The 24,278-nt window shown below is 38.7% G+C and overlaps 1 protein-coding gene across 2 annotated transcripts in view; it reads right to left on the bottom strand.

The window, feature by feature from the left end:
- LOC126268145 (uncharacterized) overlaps window positions 1-19,416 on the bottom strand; it is a 100,536-nt gene extending 81,120 nt beyond the window's left edge. Inside the window, exon 1 of one of the 2 annotated variants that reach the window (XM_049973678.1) lies at window positions 15,067-19,416. In XM_049973678.1, the coding sequence (XP_049829635.1) occupies window positions 15,067-15,076 (10 nt within the window). In that variant the 5' untranslated portion in view covers window positions 15,077-19,416. Of the gene's footprint in view, window positions 1-11,366; window positions 11,409-15,066 lie in introns of those variants that run through there. The other variant, XM_049973676.1, reaches the window with a different exon arrangement.
- Window positions 19,417-24,278: the final 4,862 nt, after the last annotated feature.

The following is a 24,278-nucleotide window of genomic DNA, read 5'->3' as shown; positions in this document are numbered from 1 at the left end:
CTTAAGAGCATATGGTAAAAAGTTTGACACTTTTCCATGAACAGAAACTATAGAAGTGGCCATCCCCACAATTGGTACATATGGTACACAAAAGTCATGGTTTTTCAGGTGTGTCCTAATAAAAGATACAGCTTTTCAAAAACAGGGAAATGGCATTTCAAGATAGATGTCTAAAGAATGTACAGTAAAAATTTGAGCTATTTTCTATGGTTAGTTATTTAGATAATGACAGCCAACATTGAAAAAGTGCCTTCTTCTTCTTCCGTATCCTAAAAACCAGTTTTTGTGGTTTTCTGCATAAGTATGGTAAACTTGAACCTCTGGATTTTGGTAACAGATAATGATATAAAAAAAGTTTTGTAGGTCCCAGAGAACAATATTTTAAGAACATATGGCAAAAATTACAATGATCTGCAGTGAATAGAAATTAATGAAGTGGCTTTCCCCATTATTAGTACTTTTCATACCCAAAAAAACATGATTGTTTGGAGTTTTCTCAGGAACCACACATGAACAAATGGTGCTTTTATAAGCCACCTAAGGCCCAGCCTAGACCACACCTAAAGTAAAACAACCAACTGATTTGCTCAGTTTTCCTGGGCCATGGGAAATATGTAATGTTTAAATTTTAAACATAAATTGTAAGATAGCTATGATATGCCCATTCTCCTGATAGATACATCAGGGGTCACTAGGCCAATGGGTATCCAGAACACTTGACCCTTTGTACCTGTGAGTAATATAACACAAGATATGCCACACAGAAGAATTAAAATTTCACATGCAGCTTTTCAGAACATGTCACATATGCACTATCATACATGGACCAATACAGCAACAATCCACAAAGAAGGGAAGTGATTAAGCATGGCAACTAACAGGACTAAAAAGATTGCAATTTCAGTTTTCATTCATTCATAATATTATGTATAGCCCTGTTGCTGCAAGAAACAGCTGCTACCAATGCTATAAATTAGTTCAGATCCTGCACCTTATCTAAATGTGTCTAATGCCAGACATACCACATTCTCATCGATCCCAACTTTTGTCAATGTGATCCGCCATGTGACACACAAAAAGAAAGAATGAAGCCTGATGCTCACAGTAGTTGGTCTTGTTTACATGCTGTTCTAGTTAACAATCAAGTCTCACTAAGCATCTGAAATATCCTCATTTAATAAACTACACTATTGTCCTTGATTTTAGTATCTGGGTTACTCTCTTGATTTTTGATGTGCTGTCCTATTTCTGACCTTTATTTGTACCTAGATTTGCTCATAGGTTCCTGCCATACTATTATCAGTGAAGTGCATTGTCTAATAAGAACAGAGCCACAAAACATACTGGTAATGAAGTACCATATTTCGAAGCACATTAGTAATTCAAAGTAGGTCATATAATATTACAACAGATTCAATGACAGAAAGAGCATTGAATTTGCTCCATCATCTGCCAATGCAGCTGCTTATTGGGGCAGTAAACTTGCATCAACCGACAGTACCCACCACATTTGCACCAGTATAAGAAAGAAGCATCACTTAGATTAGAATGCCTGCTAAGTGACTAAAATTTAATGAAATAATTTTTTTTTCAAAAGTAGTGGGACCAGAAACATCCCATTTTTTGAGATGAGACTACAGGATACATTAACTAGCCAGATCTCATTGCTTTTTATGAAATTTGTGACATGTATCTAGAGCTACATCTGTACTCTGCAAGCCACCTGTAGTGTGTGGTGGAGAGTACCACTATCTGATCCTTCCCTGTTCCATTTGTGAACAGCAAATGGAAAGAATGGTTTTTCAGTAAACAATCATATTAGCTCTAATTTCTTAAATTTCCTTGTTGTGTTAGTTTTGTGAGAATATGACTATGAAGTCTTTTGTGATGGAGACCTTGCATAAAAAGTTCTCGGTTTATCTGCTGTGTCAAGTTTTGCCCCTGACGAAAATGACAGAGGTAGTCATCGAAAGCTCAGTATTTTATCCAAATTTGACGTGGCAAGTAAACCAAGAACTTTTTATGCATTTTGTAAGAAGTTTGTGGAAAGAAGTAATACATTGTTTGATTCTTCCTCAATGGACTCCTCAGAATTTCAATACTAAACATCTCTCTTGTAGCATCTGCCGCTGAAATTAGTTGAACATCTCTGTAACTTTCTTGCATTGATTAAATGATCCTGTGATGAAATGTACCACTCACCACTAGATCTTATCTGTTTCCTCTGTTAATCAAACCTGGTATGAGTCTCAGACTGAGGAGCAATATGCAAGAATGGGTTGAACAAGTGTTGTGTAAGTCACTCCTTTCATGGATGAGTTACATTTCTTTAAGAGCCTTCATACGAATCTCAGTCTGACACCTGTTTTTCCTACTATTTATTTTATGCTTCACTCTTAGAATTGTAAAAGAAGCCATCTTGTTGCAACCACACTCAAATTTCACTAGAAACTGAAGACATCATAGTTACAGGAAGGTAGCATTGTGTTGCCACGAGAAAGCAGTGGCATTGTTGTAGGAACAAACCACAGTCTATACCTAGATCAGAATAACAAAATGATTGACAGTAGAGCATGGAAGGGGGGATGTTATTTCTCACAAGTGAAATATGGCTCTTGTAACAGGAGCTGTGCCGTTCCATACTAATTAGGTGTTCAATAAGAAATGCAACACTTTTTTTTCTCTCATCCAATTTGTTTTAAAAACATGGAATTTGTTGTGGGACATCACAGATTATTCCCGCTTCAGGCCGTATAGTTTCATGAAGTTCCCATTGGTGGTAGTGCCTTCAAAAAGGCATCTGTAATGGAGGTGCTTCCCAAGCAGAAAGCTGTCATTGAATTTCTTTTGACAGAAAACCAGAGCATCACAGATGTTCATAGGCACTTGCAGAATGTCTACAGAGACGTTGCAGTGAACAAAAGCATGATGGGTCAGTGGGTGAGGCATCTGTCATCATTGAACAGGGTAATGCAAACCTGTCCAATCTCCTGTGGGCCAGTCAGATACTCCCCGTTGTAACTCCTGCAACATTGGAACGTGCAGACACACTCATTTGAGGCAATCTACGGATCACAATCAAACACCTCAGTGCTCAACTGGATGTCTCTGTCGGTAGTGCTGACGCACTTGTCCACCAGTTGGGGTACTCAAAGTGTGCACGCACGGGGTTCCTTTGCCACTTAACAGAATACCATAAAAGAGCAATGAATGACCATCTGTGCAGAACTGCTTGCATGTTACAAGGCTGACTGTGACAATGTTTTGTTGAATATCATCAAAAGAGATGAAATATGGGTTCATTACTTTGAATCAAAAACAAAACGGAAATGCACAGAAAGGTGCCGCGCCTGCTCTATCCCAAAGAAAAAGTTCAAGGCTGCACCCTGAGCCAGTAAAGTCATGGTGATGGTCTTCTGGGACTCTGAAGGGGTTATTCTGCTTGATGTCCTCCCTCATAGCGCAACAATCATTTCAAAATGTATTGCGCTACCCTCAGTAAACTGAAGAAACGACTTCAGTGTGTTCGTTGCCACAAAAATGCAAATTAACTTCTCCTTCTCCATGACAACGGAAGGCGTCACACATGCCTGTGAATCTGAGAAGAGCTCACAAAACTTCATTGGACTGCTTTTCCTCATCCACCCTACAGCTCCGATCTCACACCTTCCAACTTCCATCTGTTTGGCCCAACAAAGGATGCACTCCACATGAAGCAGTATGTGGATAATGGAGAGGTTATTGATGCAGCACAATGTTGGCTCTGGCACTGACCTGTAGAATGGTACCATGGAGGCACAAAGGCTGGCCCAGTAAGGTCGCAAAAGGCCATCGCGCTGAACGGAGATTATGTTGAAAACTACACTTTTGTATCCAAAAGAGCGGGGAATAATATGGTGAATTGGAATCCTGAATAATATCACCTACTTTCAAAAAAAAAAGTGTTGCATTACTTATTGAATGTCACTCATACAATCTACACTGTTGATGGTAAGAAAATACCCCATTAACGTGCAGTATCGCATTACCCTTACAGGATCATGATAGTCTTATCACACTCTAAGCAACTGCATTGTTAGCTTCACACATTCCATAAAAGAAAAGTATCACACTGAGAAACAAAACATATAAGGACAAATCACAGTAATTATGTAGCAGTCCACAATGGTCATCAGCAATTGATTAGTGGCTGGCAATTGAGGAAGCAGTGTGATATGACGCTGTGAGCAGCAAAAATGGCATGACTAAACTAGTGCTGTGATTGGTTGAGGCTAAAGTAGCTATACCGTAAACAATTAGCTGTGAATTACTTTGTTATTATGAACCACATACGTTACAGAGCATGTATTTTTGGTACTCCTGGCCAATATAATTGCAGAACCATGAAGACAGCGTGCTGCAAATACTAAGTGAGCATGAACTCCAGTACCTGCTTGGATATGAAAATGATTAGCACTTCAGTGCAATCACAAAAAGTGGGTAAAAATAATGCTATCTGTGTTCTGCAAATAAGAAAAGATAATACAGCCAGTTTATTATTTGATAGTAGCATCTGAATGTTGACTGTGAGAAATGTTGTACCTGATGAAAATACAATCATCAGTACAAGAGTGGGTTCCTTACTTGCTCTGAGAGGAGAATGAGTAGAAACTAGAACATGTAAAATATTAGTTCAACATTACAAGATAGATTTACACACGATGGATAACTTTGTATAATCCAGTTCCACAGAAATGTTCTAAGTATTTACAACTGTCTCTGAATATTAAAGTATCAATGGATATGAACAATTTTACAAAACTCTTCACTTCAAGTACATAGATATCAAGTTCACAGTTAAAAGTTCAGCATACACTGACATGAGAAAAGTCACGGAATATCTCCTAACGTCAGGTCAGACCTCCTTTTACATGGCATAGTGCAGCAACTCGATGTGGGATGGACTCAACAATTCGTTCTGTGCAGAAATATTGAACCAAGCTGCCTCTATAGCCACCTATAACTGCAAAAGTGTTGCTGGAGCAGGATTTTGTGCATGAACTGACCTGTTGATAATGACCCATAAATGTCCAATAGGATTCATGTTGGATGACCCAGGTGGCCAAATCATTTGCTCGAACTGACCTGAATTTTCTTCTAACCAATCGTGAACATTTTTTGACATGGTGCATTGTCATTGATAAAAATTCCATTGTTGTTTGGGCATGTGAAGTCCACGAATGGCTATAAATGGCTTCCAAGTAGCTGAACATAACCATTTCGAGTCCATGATTGGTTCAGTTCCATGTAACCACAGCCCACGCCATTATGGAGCCATCACCAGCTTGCACAGCGCCTTGTTGACAACTTGGGTCATTAGCTTCATGTGGTCTGCACAACACTCAAACCCTACCATCATCTCTTACCAACTGAAATCGGGACTCAACTGATCAGGTAACGGTTTTCTAGTCATATGGGGTCCAACAGATATGGTCATGAGCCCAGTAGAACCACTGCAGGCAATGTCATGTTGTTAGCAAAGTTATTGGTCGTCTGCTGTCACTGCCCATTAACTCCACATTTCGCAATACTGTCCTAACAGATAAGTCTGTCATATGTTCCACTTTGATTTCTGTTGTTATTTCAAGCAGTGTTGCTTGTCTGTTAGCACTGACAACTCTATACAAATGCCGCAGCTCTCAGTCATTAAGTGAAGGCTGCTGGTTACTGCATCACCTATGGTGAGAGATAATGCCTGAAATTTGGTATTCCCGGGCACACCTGAACTGTGAATCTAAGAATATTAGATTTCCTAATGATTTCTGAAATGGAATATCCCATGCATCTAGCCCCAACTACCAGTCTGCATTCAAAGTCTTTTAATTTCTGTTGTGCAGCCATAATCTCATCAGAAACCTTTTTACATGAATCACATGAGTACAAATGACAGCTCTGCCAATGCACTGCTCTTTTATACCTTGTATACATGATACTACTACCATCTGAATATGTGCAGATCACTATCCAATCAGTTTTGTCACCTCAATGTAAGACATAATGTACCACTGTGTCCTATTGACATAATATACCCTGGTGTCCTACTGAAAATGTTGAGGTCATCTTAATCATTGATCATGAACTGGGCTGATCCTACCTGCGCATGGCTGTATATCAACCTCCATGCAGTGGCACTACTTTACTGGATACCTCCTGCGACACAAATTGCTAACTGTTGTCTGGAACCAGGGTCCTGGGGAATCCCTCAATGGCAATAATAAGTGACAACATCTGAACCCTGGAAGTTACTGACATGGAGGACAGCTTGGTTACATACGGGAAATAGGAAAATGCATCAACCACCAACAACCACGTGCTGCCCAAAAAGAGGCTGACAAAATCGATGTGCACCCTCTCCTAAGGGTGTTTCAGAACTGGCCAAGGAGAGAACTGGCACAGCAGAGCAGCCTGGTCCCATGCACAAGCCTCACAAGAATGCACCAGATGTCTGATGTCACAACTGATTGCCAGCCAGTAGATATGATGTCACACCAATGCCTTCATACGAGTCATACCCCAGTGTGACGCACGCAGCAACTGGAGTATACCAGAATGGAACACCAGGGGAATGACTACACAAAAGCAAGGCTCTTCTGTGGCAAGCATGAAAACCCCATAGACAACACAGAGTGATCATATGTGAGGAAAAATATATGCCAGACCTGATCCACACCTGAAGAGACACACCCTAGCCAACCCAACCTGACTACCTAAATAATATTTCAGGAAAATGGGTCGATGGCCATGGTGGTTCTGACTTCAGGTGCCATCAGCAGGAAGTCTGACAGGGTTTGCTGGAAGGTATCATCCATTGTGAACACAAGAGCCTTCTGCTGATCGACCTCAATATTGGACCCTACTAGTAGCCGCAACAGCACATCAACATTGGTAGGCTGGACGATGGAGCACTAACAAGTGTCATAACAATATTTACTTAGAAAGAGGGCCCACGGCTGCAACTAGTGGGCAGTCTTGTCTGACAGCTCAGAATGAGGGCCAAATAAGGAAACCAATGGCTTGTGGTCAGTGCTGAGGTGGAAATCTTTAACCCCAAAAACAATAGCTAGTGGCACTTTTTTTCACCTGTAAATAATTATGCTGTGCAGCGGAAAGCACCTATGATTCCTAAGCAAAGGGCTGTTCAGTGCTATCCAGGTTCTGATGTGGCAGGGAGCAGAGCAAAAATGCAGCTTGAGAGACTGAAAAGCCAGTTGACAATCCAGTACCGGACAAACTCAAGACTCCTCTGGCAAAACTGGTTAAGAGACTGGAAGGTATGCATGGCTTGGGGAATGAAATGAGCATAAAGCAAAATATTACCAAAAAGGACTGGAGCGACTTCTGGTTATTCGACACTGGTTGGTTGACAGTGGCCTCAATGAGGTTGTCTATGGGGACTATGCCATCTTTACAAGGCACATGACCCAAGAAATGTACCTTTGGAGAGAAAAAAACTGCACTTCTCCAGCTTACAATGGAGGCTATTCTTCTGGAAGCAATGGAAAACTGACTGAAGGTTCTGCACATACTCCTCCTGAGTGAGCCTGTGACCCAGATGTCATCAAGATAATTGATGCAACAGGGAATTTCCTGAATCAACTGCTCCAAATACTGTTGGTAAATTCCTGGTGCAGATGAGATTCCAAAAGGCATGAAATTATATTGGTAAAGTCCAAAGGAGTTGTTGAGGACTAGGAAAGTCTAGAAACTGCATCCAACATAAATTGCAGGTAAGCATTATGTAAGCTGATGTGGATGCTTGGTGAAGGGAATAGAGCAGGGACAACAAAATTTGAGTACCTCCAATGGCTTAAGAGCAAAGTGCCTCGAAATTTACAACTCAGACCAAGGTATTCTGAAACGTTAGGCTCTGGGACCGCAGTAAGGAATCCAGATCATAAAAATAAACATATTGAGACACTAAATGCAGTTTGTCAATAATCTGGAAGCCAAAAACAGAAAACACCTTGACCCCAAAGATATTTTGTGCCAACAGTGAATTGACCACTAATAAGTGAGTTGCCATTTCAGATTCTTATAATGCATAGAAATGGAGAATAGACCCTGCAAAGGAAAGGCCTTTTTATCAAAGCCACAAACTGATGGAGTGGCTGTTGCAACTGTGGGAATCCCAAGAGCCTGCACATATCTGAGTTAATTAGGCTGACAGTCTCATATGTCTACTTGAAATTTGTCTGATCACTCATCCATTACCACCATCAGCAAAATACGCTTGGGCAACACATGCATGCTGTCGGAGGCAGCCCAAGAGTCCAGTGAAAACACCAGGGCATCCGACGACTGACTCACAGCTTGCTGACTGTCACAAACAGTTGCCAGATGACCTATCCATTGGTATACCCCACACATGGGCTCGATGTGTAGGCATTAATGGTGGACATGTAACAAATGACAATTAGGGCAGGACTGCTGGCTTGGCCAATGGATGGAGATCAATGCTGAAGACCTTAAAAATGCTGCTAGTGGGAATTACAATGCAAAGTGGTGCAAAGCTCCTAGTTTATCATGGGTGAGGATAGGCAGTGCTGTGATGCCACTGCACTGGCATCACCAATGGCAGCAACACACAGCAACTAAGCGGAAGGCAAGACCACCTGGGGTATTCCATGAGGCACCAGGGGCTGGTGGTTACCACACACACCCAATTACGCTACCTGCCAATTATCAGAAAGGCCATCCCTTGCCACCACAGTAAGCTCATGTGGTTCCTCATTTTGGGCAACATTGGCTAAAGAAGGATCGTACAAGGACAATACCCAGTGCCCTAGTCCAGGGGCAATTCTAGAAGTCTGTCAGGGGGGAGATGGAATATGACTTAACAAAAGGAGAGTCGGGGGTCATCTACCGACAAATTGGTAAAATTTGGTGTTGCTTAAAGTAGTTTTTGGTAACTGTTTTAGAGTTCAGGGTAAAAAATGTGTATTCATAAATAATAAGACACCTCTTTTAAGTTAAATGATATTTATTGGTTTTTATATATATATATATATATATATTAAAAACAAAGATTCCAAGACTTACCAAGCGGGAAAGCGCCGGCAGACAGGCACATGAACAAAACACACAAACACACACACAGAATTACGAGCTTTCGCAACTGGCAGTTGCTTCGTCAGGAAGGAAGGAAAGAGAGGGAAAAATGAAAGGATGTGGGTTTTAAGGGAGAGGGTAAGGAGTCATTCCAATCCCGGGAGCGGAAAGACTTCCCTTAGGGGAAAAAAAGGACAGGTGTACACTCGCGCACACACACACACACATATCCATCCGCACATACACAGACACAAGCAGACATCTGGTCTGGTCTGTCCTTTTTTTCCCCTAAGGGAAGTCTTTCCGCTCCCGGGATTGGAATGACTACTTACCCTCTCCCTTAAAACCCACATCCTTTCATTTTTCCCTCTCCTTCCTTCCTTCCTGACGAAGCAACTGCCAGTTGCGAAAGCTCGTAATTCTGTGTGTGTGTTTGTGTGTTTTGTTCATGTGCCTGTCTGCCGGCGCTTTCCCGCTTGGTAAGTCTTGGAATCTTTGTTTTTAATATATTTTTCCCATGTGGAAGTTTCTTTCTGTTATATATATATATTCCTTACTGTCATTTATTGTTAGAAATATTAGCTTATTCCCAAGAATAAGCAATAATCAGCTTTCACTCCGTTGATACTCGGCAGAAATCAAACCTGCATTTGGATCGGACTTCCTTAACTCTTGTGCAGAAAGATGTGCAGTATACTGCTATCGCCAATTTCAATAAGCTACCACTAGAATTCAAAAATCTTAGCAGTAATCCATGCACTTTCAAAGTGAAACTGAAGAGTTTTCTCATAAGTCACTCCTTATATCCTGTCGAGGATTACATTTACTTAAATTTATGGCATGACATTTTTGGGTTCATAAACATTTTATTTTATCTGTTATTACTTTTAAGTTGTAATTTCATGTCCTGACATGTTCTATGACATTGGAGATTTTCTCCTCAATTTGGTCCAACAGAACTTGACGTGTAAATAAAAAAATAAAATAAAAACAACATATTAGCACTTTTCAAGGACAACTGTCGATAAGTGACTATCAATGAGCTGTTAGCAGCAATAGAAAGGTAGAACAAAGTTGGTGTCTGGCAATTACACAGGAAAATTCATGGGAACATGAACAAATCTCAGTTCATAACAAATGTCTGTCTGGTCATCTGGTCATTAACAAAGAGATGTTGACGGACTGTCCAGCAATCAGATTGCCTCTGCCATTTAGAGAGGTGCATTTCTGTGCCTGATCCTCAAATTTCCAATGATACCAACACATTGTAGGCGAGTTCATTCTGGAATGAATATGTGGCCTTCTGTGGTAATGACCTCCGTCTTTGCTGTAATTGTGTTGAGTTAGCAGTTCACTCATTTGACTAGCCAGAGCAATCTCTTTGATCTCACAGGCAATCATAATTTGCTCATGTCACTGCCAATGACAAGGCACTATCGTAAGGCACTACTAAAGCGCCTATTGAGGCAGAATTATTGCACCCTGAATCATATGGAACAGATATGTGACAATGTCTAAAGGCATTTTTATCAGAGATGCGGCTATGGCTTTAACATGAGCTGGAAGAGAACTACTACAGAGTGTATGCATCAACTTTACTATGCAGGTATGCCAAGTATTACAATAACTTCCTGTCCATAATGCATTAACACTTGAGGCACCTGCTCCTCTTTTGATGCATACACTCAGCAAATCAACTCTGTCTTCAGTTTACCATACAAATCTTATGCAGGAGGTGCTGTGATTACAGGTTCAAATTCTGCTGCATAGTGGTGGTCAAGCTGACAGAACACCTCCCATCTACACGAACTATAGTGCCAGACTGTAAGACCAGAATGGTGATAATTACATGGCATTTCATGACACTGATGGACCTTCAGTGTGCATGCATTTTAATAGGGTGAAGCTCCTTTCGTCAGTCACAACAGTTTGTACTTATTCTTCTAATTTCAGTATGCTTATCACATCTGGGTCACCAGTGTCAGAGTGACTATGGCAATAATTGTTCTGAGCTACTTACATGTGTGTATTCAGATAAATCATCCACAATAGCACACAAATTATTAGAATTTCTATAAATTTGAACAACAAACATTTATTAACACATACATGTTAAAGATAACTTGCAACTTATAAACTGGAGCAAATTAAAGCTAATCTTGAGCTGTTTCTAATATGTAAAGAAGTTTTTCACTGTCTACTCCTGTCGAGTGTCAATAAACAAAACAACTGCTGATGCCAAGCAAAGAGCACCTCTAGCGGCCACCTTACAAACTCACCAGCTACTGTTACACTCCTCATGTGATAGTAATATGCACGTACTTTAGTATTCTTCGCTTTTGATGGCACTCTCTACATTACAGGTTACAATGTTGCACACCATTACAACAGGAGTTGTTGAATATGCCACTCTCTGATGGCAAGACTCTTCAGGGTCATCTATTAGACAAAACCATCAATCAGCTATCGGAGTACTATGGTCAAGCCATAAGAAGCAACCAGAATACCCTAGATGGTATGAAAAAGGCTGTGTGGGCAACCTTTTTCCATAAAATATCAATGGATGACAATCTGATCTAAAACCTTTTGCTCAGGTGAGTGGTGTTAATATAAAAAACCTTAAGCAGCTGGAACTTTAGATAAGTTTACCCACAAGAACTCTTTACCTGAGGCTATGATGTTTGAACTTACGAGTTACCTCAAAGAAAGCAGTTTATTGACAAATGGCCAACAAGGATTCAGAAAAATCATTCTCGTGAAGTAATGAGTCCTATTGAAAGGGTGTCAAATAGATTCCATATTTTTTGTATTTCCAGAAGGCTTTTGATGCTGTTCCTTACAGATGACTTCTAATCAAATTGCACAGCTATAGACTATCATCCCAGTAGTGTGATTGTATTTGTTATTTCCTTCAGAAAAGTCAAAAGTCATAAAATTGACTAAGTATAGGGCTATAGATAGTGAGATGCTGAACAAAACATGTCTGGTGGTCAAGAGAGCAATTTGTGAAGGCTTCAAAGACTGCCTCAGCAGAATATTGTCAAATGATTTTTCACAAAATCCAAAGAAATTCTAGTCTTATGTAAAGGCTATTAGTGGTATAAAAGGTAGTGTCCAGTGCATAGCAAATGAAACAGGAACTGAAACTGAGGGCAGGAAAGCAAATCAATTTACAGATGTTCCTTTACAAAAGAAAACCAGGAGAATTGCACAGTTTAACCCTTGTTCCACTGAAAAGATGAGCGAAAAAAGTATTAATGGTATCGTTAACACTGAGCAAAGCTGCAGGGCCTGTGAAATCCCTATCAGATTCTATACTGAATTTTCGGCTGAGTTAGCTCTCTTCTAATTGTAATCTATTGTAGATCCCTTACACAAAAAACTGTACCCAGTTTTTGGAAAAAAGCACAGGTCATGTCAATGTACAAGAAGGGTAAAAGAAATGATGTACAAAACTACTGTCCAATATCCTTGCTGTCAATTTGTAGTAGACTTTTAGAACATATTCTCATCTCCAGCATAATAAGGTATCTCAACCAGAATAACATCCTCCATGCCAACCAGCATGGATTCTGAAAACATTGATCATTTGAAACATAATTTGCAATTTTCTCACATGACATGCTGAAAGCTTTGGATCAAGGTAGTCAGGTAGATGCAGTATTTCTTGGTTTCCAAAATTCATTTTATTTGGCACTACGCCTACATTTATTGTCAAAAATATGGTTATATGGGGTATCAAATGAAATTTATGACTAGAATGACTTTTTAGTAGAGAGGATGTAGCATATTATCACGGACAGAGAGACATTGCCAGATGTAGAAGTAACTACAGATGTTCTCAAGGGAAGTATGTTGGGACCCTTGATGTTCATGTTGTATACTAATGACTTTGCAGACAATATTAATAGTAACCTCAAACTTTTTACAAATGATGCAGTTATCCTGTAATGAAATACTGTCTGAAAGAAGCTGCATACATACTCAGGAGACATTGATAAGATTTGAAAGTGGTGCAAAGATTGGCAACTTGCTTTAAAATGCAAAACTGTGCACTTAAAAATAATAATAATAATAATAGCCTATAACTATAATACCAATGAGTTATTGTTGGATTCGGCCAACTCACACAAATACCTGGATATAACATTTGTAGAGATATGAAATAGAATGATGACATAGGTTCCGTCATGGGTGAAACAGGTGGTAGACTTCAGTGTATTTGTAGAATATTGGGGGAGTTCAAGCAGCCTAGAAAGGAGATTGCTACAAATCTCTCATGCAACCAGTTCTAGAATACTGCTGAAGTGTGTGTAACCCGTACCAAATAGAACTAACAGGGGATATTGAAAGTTTACAGAGAAGGACAGCATGAATGGCCACAGGTTTGATCCATGGGAGAGTGTCACAGAGACATTGAAGAAACTGACCTGGCAGATTCTTGAAGAAACGTAAGTCATCCTGAGAATGTCTACTAACAAAGTCTCTAGAACTGTCTGTAAATGATGACTCTGGGAATATACTACATCCTCCAACATATAGTTCACATAGGGATCATGAGATTAAGGTTAGAATAATTACAACATGCACAGAGGCATCCAAACAAATATTCCCCCTGTGCTCTGTACATGACTGAATAAGCAGCCACCCTAATAACTGGTACAGTACGACATACCCTCTGCCATGCACTTCATGGTGGTTTGCAGATGTAGATGTAGAATGTCATTGAGTAAAACTGAAGCAGCTAATATCTGTCACCCTCTGCTAATATCTACCATTCCCCAGAGAAGTTCTGTACGCACTCCACTGTTCCTGCTCTACGTAAAGTATTTAGGTGCCAATCTCAGCAGCCTCGCATATTGTTTGCAGATTATGCTATAATTTCCTGTCTTTTAAATTCATCAGGCTACCAAAACCAACTGTGAAATGATTTTGACAAGCTACCTGTGTGGTACGCGAGTGGCAATTGATTTTAAACATTGAAAAGTGTGAAATCATGCACATTAGTAATAAAAGGAATTCGCTACATTCGGTTACTGGTACATGAAAAATCACACGAAACTAAAGGCTATAAATTCAACTAAATGTGTACTACATAGGGATTACAATTACAAATAACTTAAATTGGAATGATCACATAGATAAAGTAGTGGAGAAAGCAAACCAAAGACTCCGATTTACTGGCAAAACTCTTAGAAATTGCAACAGGTCTACTGATGAGACTCCTTACTCTTGTCCACCTTCTTCTGGAGTATTGCTGTGTAGTGTGGAATCATCATCTCATAGGATTGATGGAGGAGGCGAACAAGTTTAAAAAGGGATGCTCATTTTGTATGATAGCAGAATAGGATTGAGAGTGCGACGGATATGATACGTGAGTTGTGATTGCAATCTTACAAACAAAGGCGGTGTTTCGTTGTCGCAGGATCTTCTCATGAAATTCCTATCGCCAACTTTGTCCTCAGAGTGTTAAAATATTTTGTTGGTGCTCTCTTCAAGAGTGGAATGGTAGACAAATATCTTGAAGATATTTCAATGAACCATCTGCTAAGGATTTAATTGTGAATTGCAGTGTAATCATGCAGGTGTAGATATAGGCATGTGGCATTTCTTCTTTCATATATTCTATTGCTGTATCACTAGAATTGTCCACACAGATCTCCCGAGCTACTTTTAGTAGCTTGCAGAAGAGATTGGGCCAGCTTTTCGTACCATTACGAAAGTTCCTTTGCTTTGTAAGAGTGCTTCAAACTCTGTCAATCTGTTGCGAATGCTTCGGCAGTTGATCGTTAGGGTTTTAAAAGTCTCATCTATGGTGGCAATTTCTTTGAGGTTTGTTGCTTTGGGGTCTGCTATTACTGTCATTATCTGCACGGTATGGATACTTGCTAATGATCATATACATTCATGCGAAAGGCTGAGAAATTACTACCACTTTATCTTAGTACGTCATTTGACCATCCATTTCAAAGTACTTACTTTTGAACATGCCGACCGAAAGACTTGGTAGGCAAGGTATTCCGGAAATTTTAGGTTTTGGACTACTAAAAGGAATTTTAACGACAATAAACTGTGAATGTATGCACTTCTGTTTGGAGTGGTTCAACTTTAGTGGAAATCAGAGAACGATTCGGAAAAAGTTATAGGCCAATTTGTTGTTACTTATCGATCTTTATAAAGCGCGCCTCATATAAACAGTTGATCATAAACTTCGTTACTCGATTGTCTTCGTGTAGCAGACTACAAACGCTTTCCATTAGTTAATATCTTTGGGGGAGGAGGTTAAGTGCTGTGTATTGCGTTCTCTATAGAGTTCGTCAGCTGTGTTGTGAGTGAATAACTGAATTTATTCCAAACATGTCAAGGAAAGTAGAACCACGTAGCGTTTCACCGTTGTTGGAGATGCTTAGAGAGTTCCTTCTAGGAAGACCACATACCAACGCTCTCCGATTTGCAGATTTCATCGCAGCTCGTACTCAACCACCACCAAATCTTCCGGAAGGGCCAGCTCACAAATTGGCTGCAAACTATTATTACTCAAGAGACCCACGACGAGAGGTTTGCCCACCTACCGTATTGGCTGGTGGCAGCAAACCAGCTATTGCAGCAGGCGCACAAGCGTTAACGGCTGGCAGTAAAGTTGCTGCAGTGGGCAGTGGAAGTAAGAAAATTCCCCGACCGGGAAATATTTGGCACTGGGATTAACAGTGGTCTGCAAATATTTAGTGTCTGATATGCGGTGCTGCCGAGGAGAGCACTTTTATAGGCGGTCACTGTTGTACTGCATACGGACAAATTGTACATATATTCACATAACAAAAGAAATACGTTTTAGACAGGTTTGCAAATGAGAGTGTAATTTGAGTGTTAATTCAGCGTTTCAGATATGAATACTAAGCAACTGGAAAAAATAATAAAGTATTGTTTGTGTTGATATATTTTCTCCTTGTTTTGTTTCATAACTATTCGAAGCAGTCCAAACATGTTAGCAAGAGGGTTGTTAAGTATACTTCAACTCCTGACGAAACACTGAGAATGATATAATATGCCTAGTAGAATCTTTATTGAATGCCTTGCATACTGTGCACAGCTTTCCTCGGACACACTAGTGCTGGCGAAAATTTAGGGACATTTCAGGATATTACTATAAAAGATGGGTATAATGAGTTCACAAATTAAACAGGCAACAATAGATGTAGATATGTTTGTGTAAAATGAATAATTTTGCGAATTTATGTGCTGCACATTTTTTTTTCTTCATGTAATTATCATTTCGTATCAATGATGGACAAGGTGATTTTTTATAGTGTTAATGTTGAATATATTTTGAGAAATGTCAATATCTCAAGTCCTTGATGCTTGTTCAGATGTAAAAGCATTTGGTACTGGTAATGAGCTTTTAGTGTGAAATAATTTAAATACTAAAAGAAAATGTAGAGTCACACAAGAATACACCTGCCTAATCAGACCTGGCTGTTGGATACTCCTAGATCAGTGGTTCCCAACCAGGTAGGTAATTACCCCCAATGGGTAAAATGAAATTATCTGACGGGTAAAAACTAAACAATTCGATTCTGTTTTAGTCACGAACTAAATTATTTCATTCTTTCACTCAATGTTATCCTATGTAACAGTTTTCTTGAGAAATACAACCAAGTTAAAAAAGTGCTTATGCTACAGAAGTGTGCAGAAAAAGTATTGTGTAACACTGATAACTTAACACCTCTACAAGGGCCTAGGGATTCTTACACATATCTTCCAGTACATTTACTGGGTAATGTATTTGTCATTAATAAACGTGAATTTAGCTAAATATCTTTCATCATTTTAAAATATATATATATATATAAAGTGTTCCAAGAGATTTCTTTCTAAAGTTTAGTTAGGTGATTGTACTCAGGTACCTGAGAAAGGTTGGGAGCCATTATCCAAGATGTAATATCTTTACAATAAAGTGTTTTATTTCCCCCTGCATGAACTGGCAGAAATTGGACAACTTCATGCTGTTAATGCTTTGCGTCTTACCACTCTAACAACAGTATTTAGCATTTGTTCCATATTTCTCACTTTTATCATCAGCAATATACAATACAAAGTACAATACAAGTATGTACTGGGTTGACTTTGTGACAAATCTGTAACCTCCATTGCATTAATTGTACTACTTGTGAAAAGGTAATTGTTAACTTGTGTAATCAATTTCAGAGTCTTACAAAATTGTGATAATAATAATGATGAATTGAAAATAGCAGTCCTATCAGCAGGTAGTATTTAGAAATATAAAGCAGGCAGGACAGAGCTTCTTGTCTAACATATGCACTTGCTGTTGCATATCAGGTTATTATGCATCTAGATATTCAGGAACTTCACATGTGATGTTTCATCTAGTTTGGGCCCATTACACCTACATCAACATATACCCCAAGTTAATGTTACATGTGAAGGGAAGTAGGTAGTCATATTTCTAGTTCACTTAAGTCTGAAGGAACTTTCGTACATTTATACTCTGCAAGCCACCATATGGTGCATGGCAGCCACTACTAGCCATCTCCTTTCCTGTTCCATTTGCAAATAGAGTGAGGGGAAATACAACTTTGTATATGCCTCCATACGAGCTCTAATTTCTCTTATTGTATCTTTCTGTTGTGTATGCAAAACGTACATTGGATGGCAGTAGAGTTGTTCTGCAGCCATCTTCAAAGTCCAATTCTGTAAATTTTCTCAATAGTGTTCCTCAGAAAGAATGTTGTCTTTCCTCAATGGATTCCCATTTGAGTTCCTGAAGCACATGTATAACACTTGGGTGTTGTTCAAACCTACCAGTAACAAATCTCAAACCCTGCCTTTGAATTGCTTTAGTGTCTTCTTTCAGTTCGAACTGGAGCAGATTCCAAACATCAAGCAGTACTCCAGAATGGATAATACTAATGTACTATATCTGGTCTCCTTTACTCATGAATCACACTGTCCTAAAATTCTCCCAATAAACCAAAGTCGACATTCAACTTCCCTACCACAATCCTTACATGCTCATTTCATTCCATATCGTTTTGTAGTGTTAATGCTTTGATATTTAATGAATGTGACTCTGTCAAGCAGCACATTACTAATGCCATATTCAAACATTACGGGTTTGTTTCTCCTACTCATCTGTATTAACTTACATTTAGAGCTGGCTGCCATTCATCACACCTAATAGAAATTTTGTCTAAGTCCCACGTATCCTCCTACAGTCACCTCTACTTCTTGTATGTGGAATCATTTTTCTTTGTTTAGTACTGTATAGAATGAGTTAATTTGAGATTGAGGTTTAAGCTGTTTGTTGTGAAATGTTTGTAAGATTGCTCCACTATTCTCATGGCTGCATCAAATGTACATGTGTACAGGCTCTTTATCAGTGAGCATGTATCACTAGCTAACATCACAGTTTTTGAAGAGCTCTCCAATGTCGCATGTAAATTATTGATGTAGGTGAAAAACAGAATTGGCCCAAAACTGAATAATGCCCGGAGCTCAACAAGATCTAGCACCCAGAATGGATAAAATCATATAATATTTACTGTACCCACTGTGGTTAAAGATAGGACTCCACACATTCAAGGGGGGACACCTTTAATGCCGTATTCTCTCTCTCTCTCTCTCTCTCTCTCTCTCTCTCTCTCTCTCTCTCTCTCTCTCTCTCTCAGTTCTACCAGAACTGAGTTTGTGAGATCATAATTGCTTACTGTGCAAAGAAGCCTCTAAGCCAAAATGAGCAGTTGTTAAAAGATTATGGTAAAGATGGTGGTTGAGTATAACTATATAAGCTACTTTATCAAAAATATTTTAGAACAACGGAAAGTGGGAGATCAGCCTCTTCCTCATCTATTTTATATATGGTATTACTGCAGTAATAATCAGTCATTAAGGAAATACATCATAAATTAATCACATACGGAATACAAAGGGAGTGATACCAAGTTAGCACAAGATTTTAATACTTAGGTCAAATTACCATCCTAATTGTATTCAGTAAGTCATTGATTTTGCAGAACTAATGTCTGCTGATGGAATGCACAATGTCTAAGTACATGTAATAGACCGGCTTTTGATGGTCCATCTTTCTACCTGTGTTTTCAGAACTCTCGTGAGGTAGTTTCTTGACTTCCATTACCAAGGGCATAGATTTGACTTGTGTGTCATTGCTACTGCTGTCAGAGAGTTTGAATTTTTTGTGTGTGTTGCTCTGTTGAGAGCACAAAGAATAATTTTGTTGTATTGCTTCTAATCTGCCTTGAAGTTTGGATTAGATTTAGACCTTGGTATTAAATAAAGCCATTTATTCTTGGCACAAAGTACTTTGATCCCAGATGTTTGCCACCCTTTCTCTTTGTTGCCTCTGTAATGTAGCTGACCCACTGTAGAAGAAAACTAGATCAATTGTGTGACATGAATATTCTTGGTATAGAATTGTATTTATCATATGCTGTGTCCTACAAAACGTCTTTCCATTGTTAATGCGGTAAATTGTCTCCGCTGAGATAGAATTTACATTTTTATGAAACTGCTTTTACCTCAGCTAAATCTGATTGACAGGAAAGCTTTATTGCTGCCACATGACCATCAATTTACCATCCATTGTATGACTATCGAATCTACTGTAATTATTGTTCTGAAATATTCTTTGTTAGTGGCAATCATCTAAAATCAAATGGTTGATTAGGACACCGTTTTGTACACATATATACTGTCTTTTACAAACACTGTGATGGCCACCTATGTATTTAAGGTCTGTGTGTACAAGGTTGTAGTATTAAAGCAGTAGATATGGAACATCAGGTGGTTAGAGAACTTTAACTGAAGAAGTATTGAAATAATCAAAAAAGTACACAAATCAAATTAAAAAATACAAATTCTCACAAAATCCTTGCCTGCAGAATGATTTGTGTTAGGCGTAACAGAAACAAGTAATAATTAGAAATGAATTATTAGAATTGCTGGAGATAGTCATTTTACCATTACTGGTTTGCAGTCTGGATGAAAATATAAAATAAGGAAACAAACTCTACATAATGATTTTCAAGCGTTGTGAAAAGAAGAAATGAAAAGTACTGCTTACTAATAGGAGGGAGTAGCCTTTTATTCTGAAAATGTTGCTTCAAAGATACTAACTACATACTTGTATAAGTTAGTATTAGGATTCTAAAAGAGAATAAAAAGATAAAGCAAGTTCCTAGCTTTGGTTGCTGACTAACTATTGGAAACTCTGCATAATAAAGGTAAGTATGTTTTGGAATGTAACCAAGACTGACAACAGTGTGCTATAAGTTGTTTACTCGTGAAGCAGATGGTTTCCCTTTTCAGTTCCCCCCAAAAAAGTTGAATATTTGAATTTTGAAAGTATTTTCATATGACCACAACATGTGACTTTGGTACAATGATAACAGAATTGTTATACACGTATGGTGCACGAACTTGACACAGCTACCAGTTCAATAATAAAAGGCAGGTGGTGGCCAAGGAAAGTTGTGTTGTGTGTTATACCAGTCGGGGCAAAAAACCATGGCTTGTACCTTACATTATTCCATAATCTAATTTGGTATCTCTGTGTATGGTGAGGTTCCCCTGGTGAATGAACAGAGTGCAAATCTTATTGGATTTTGTGTGACTTCATGACTCTGGCAACACAAATCTGCAGCTCTAAAGACACATGAAGATATAAATGTAAAAACAGCTACATCAAGAAATACTATGACCATTACGCATATGAAGCAAAATTGTCTGCTACTTCGTGTACCTCTAAGAAAAGCAGCTACTGATTTAGAATTTCTGAGAAATTAGAGAGACAGAGAATCATTTGCACAGTTATTCAACTTACTCTGTATTCTTGGACCTGTTTCTGCACAGAATTTTAGAATTAAGCTTTCAACAATGAGCCAATCAAGCATTTCATTATTACACATCTTTTCTTGATTTTGGAAAGTGGTTTTTGAAGTAAAACTGCAATTATTTCAATTTATATCAGTGTCAACTGACCTTAAACAGTAAAATTCCTTCTTCCCTGTGGCTATCTTATTAGGTTTCGATTTGGCTATCCATCTTCCACAATACTTCACCCATATTAAAACAGCAAGAAAAGTCCAGGCTGAAAACACACCAAAAAGAGATTTTCCGTAGAACTGACTCAGCAATAAATATTGTACATTTAATTTCAAAGGGAAAGAGGAGTCAACAAAAAAATCAATCTGTTAAAGATAATAGCAGTTATTTCATAGCAAAGAGCAGCAAACTTTCTGGCATAATCTTGATATCTGTTTCATTATCCCATTGGTCATAAAGCATTCATCTTGGTGAGGGCAAATGTTGTATTACAGTTACAATATGCTTACATTGTGTTCCTCAAAACTTTTTCAGTGGGAAATTTTTCTGCTCTGCAAACTGATGTTTGGTCCAAAAAAGAAAATTTGCTTTGATTGTGTTTTCTTAAGAAACTTTGCACTTTTAATGTTCTGTTTCTTATCTGGAACTGAATATTTATTAATTCCCTATTATGTGTCAACTCAAAACTCATGGATATGGTGCATTAACACTAGACCGAGTACAGAAAAATGAGTGCCTTGAGCTAGAAAATGGTAAGTACCAGGCCTCTCAGCATCACTGAAATGGTATACCGAATGACCATCTTTGTTATTTGGAAGGTAAAGCTTCATTAAACAGAGTTAAACTCAAATGCAAATATTTCGATGGTGGTCTGTTGAGGGGGAAATACACTGACATGCAAAACTCTGGAGGACCCTTCAAATACCATTTGTAGCAGCCTAGGTGCAGAATGTCTATAACTATCCATCACTGGGCTGGTGGTTTTCTGCTTGTGGGACAGAGAAATGGTTGTGGGAGCGAGTAACAAAGTTACTGGTGTTGATAGGAGAAAAACGGTACTATTAAAGAGATTCCACATGATTTCTTCATTTGGGGTCCCACAGAGTAGGCAATTTACAACTATTATTGTTATTTATTTATTCTTCCAGGAATCATCTTACAGTGATACAGGATTTGTTATAATACAATAAAAATAAATAACTCAAAATAAACATACACATGGAATATGTAAGTTTGTTTGTATGAGTACAGGACAAGTGATTGCCTTGCTGAAGGAACCATACTGGATTTGCATGAAATGATTTTGAAACACTTAAATTAGGATGCCCTTACAGAGCAAACTCAGATCTCCTGAATAAGAAGTCAGTGTCTTAACAAGGACACTGCTTAATTCAGTTGGTCCCTGTTGTATAATTTTCTTTGATTTGCACACAATTTGCACCAGGTAAAGTAATATGTAATTGTTGGCAAGCATGGACTTGGAAGAAGAAATGAAAGAGGAGATTGACTAATCAAGTTCTGCTTGAGGCACCAATTAGTTGTTTGCAAACACACTTTCCCAACATCACAAAAAAGGAATATATATATATGGAAGGCTCCTGGAGACCTGAGGAGACAACAGATTGATTACATTCCAGTGAAAGCACGTTTTAGGAACCAGGTAAAAGACTGCAGGAGCTACCCATCTGCAGACATAGGCAGTGACCATAACCCAAAGTTCAAATGTTTGAAGAAGAAGCCAGTAAAACGTAAATGGGAACTAGAAGAACTGAGGGGCTAGCAAAGTGCTATGCTTACGGAACAGACAATCTAACTAAAAATTTTCAACATGATGGAATAAATGAAGACTGGGATCAAATTAAATATAGTATATACAAAGCAGCAGAAAAGATAACTGGAAAAACTAAACCCAAAAACAAGAGGAAATGGATTGCAGCACGTATTATTGAGCTTATAGAAAACAGGAGATTATACAAAAATGCAACTGATGAACAAGGAAAAGCTGAACACAGTAATTTAGTTAATAGAGAAGCTAGGAAAGGACATGGAAATTTTCTTGAGGAAATGTGAAGGGAAGTGGAAGAAAATATGCAAAACAGAAGAACTGATTTAGCTTACAGAACAGCAGTACAACATAAAACAACACTCTCAGGCACAATAGAAAATAAAGAGGGGAAAATACTGCTTGGTGAAGAGATGGAGAGAATATGTAGAGGAGTTGTATGCCGGAACCCCTCTTCGAATGAAGTAATAGGAAGAGAAGAGCAAGTAGACAAAGATGACATTCTGCACGAGGAATTTGACAAAGCTCTAAAAGAACTACAGGACAACAAAGCAACAGGTATAGATGACATCCCTGCAGAACTAATGAAGTATGCTGGTGACAGAATGAAAACAATGTTGCTTAAACTTATTAGGTCCATCTATAACACAGGAGAGATACTGACAGACATCCAGAAATGCATCAGTGTTCCTATACAAATAAGGTAGCAGGTACAAAATGTGAACAGTACCGAACTTTAAGCCTAATATCACGTGTCAAAAATTCTCATAAAAATAGTTCTGAAGAGAAGGTGGAGGATCTGATGAGTGAAGATCAGTTTGATTTCAGGAACTTACTCACCAGCAAGAACGTCAGTCTGAAAATAAGGAAATGTATCATGAAAGCTTTCATTTGGAGTGTGGCCCTATACGGATGTGAAACTTGGACAATTGGAAGAAAAGAGAGAAGACAGCTAGAAGCCCCGGAGATGTGGTGCTATAAAAGGATGATGAAGATCAGCTGGAGAGACAAAGTAACAAATTAAGAGGTGCTTAGAAGAGTACAGGAAACCAGATCTCTGTGGAGGCACATCAAAACAAGAAGAAACAAACTTGTAGGGCACATCCTACGACACAACATCATTGGAACAATAGCAGAAGGAGCTACTGAGGAAAGGAACCGGCAGGGGCCACCAAGGATATCATACATGCAACAGATCATGAATGATGCTAGATGTAACACGTGCATGGAAATGAAGAAGAAGGCAGGCAGAAGAAAGGAGTGGTGCTCTGCTGCAAACCAACCTCAGAGTTGAACACCAAAAGAAGACAAGACAGATATTTTATCTAAATCATTTTACAAAGATGAAATTAACCAAGAAGTAAATGGCAGCAAGCAGCATCTCCAAAAAAATCTAAGAGAGATGCTCAGATTGTCCCCCAAATTGTTTATGTTATTATAAACAGCAGATGGCCTATAAAGCTTCCTTGAGCAATGACAGACATCACTATTGTTTTAATCAATGATTTTCAGTTACTACCAACTGTGACCTCTCTGACAATAAATCATG

This window comes from Schistocerca gregaria, chromosome 4 (assembly GCF_023897955.1).
Source record: "Schistocerca gregaria isolate iqSchGreg1 chromosome 4, iqSchGreg1.2, whole genome shotgun sequence".
Classification (NCBI taxonomy): domain Eukaryota; kingdom Metazoa; phylum Arthropoda; class Insecta; order Orthoptera; family Acrididae; genus Schistocerca; species Schistocerca gregaria.
This window is presented reverse-complemented; position numbering and strand designations above follow the sequence as displayed.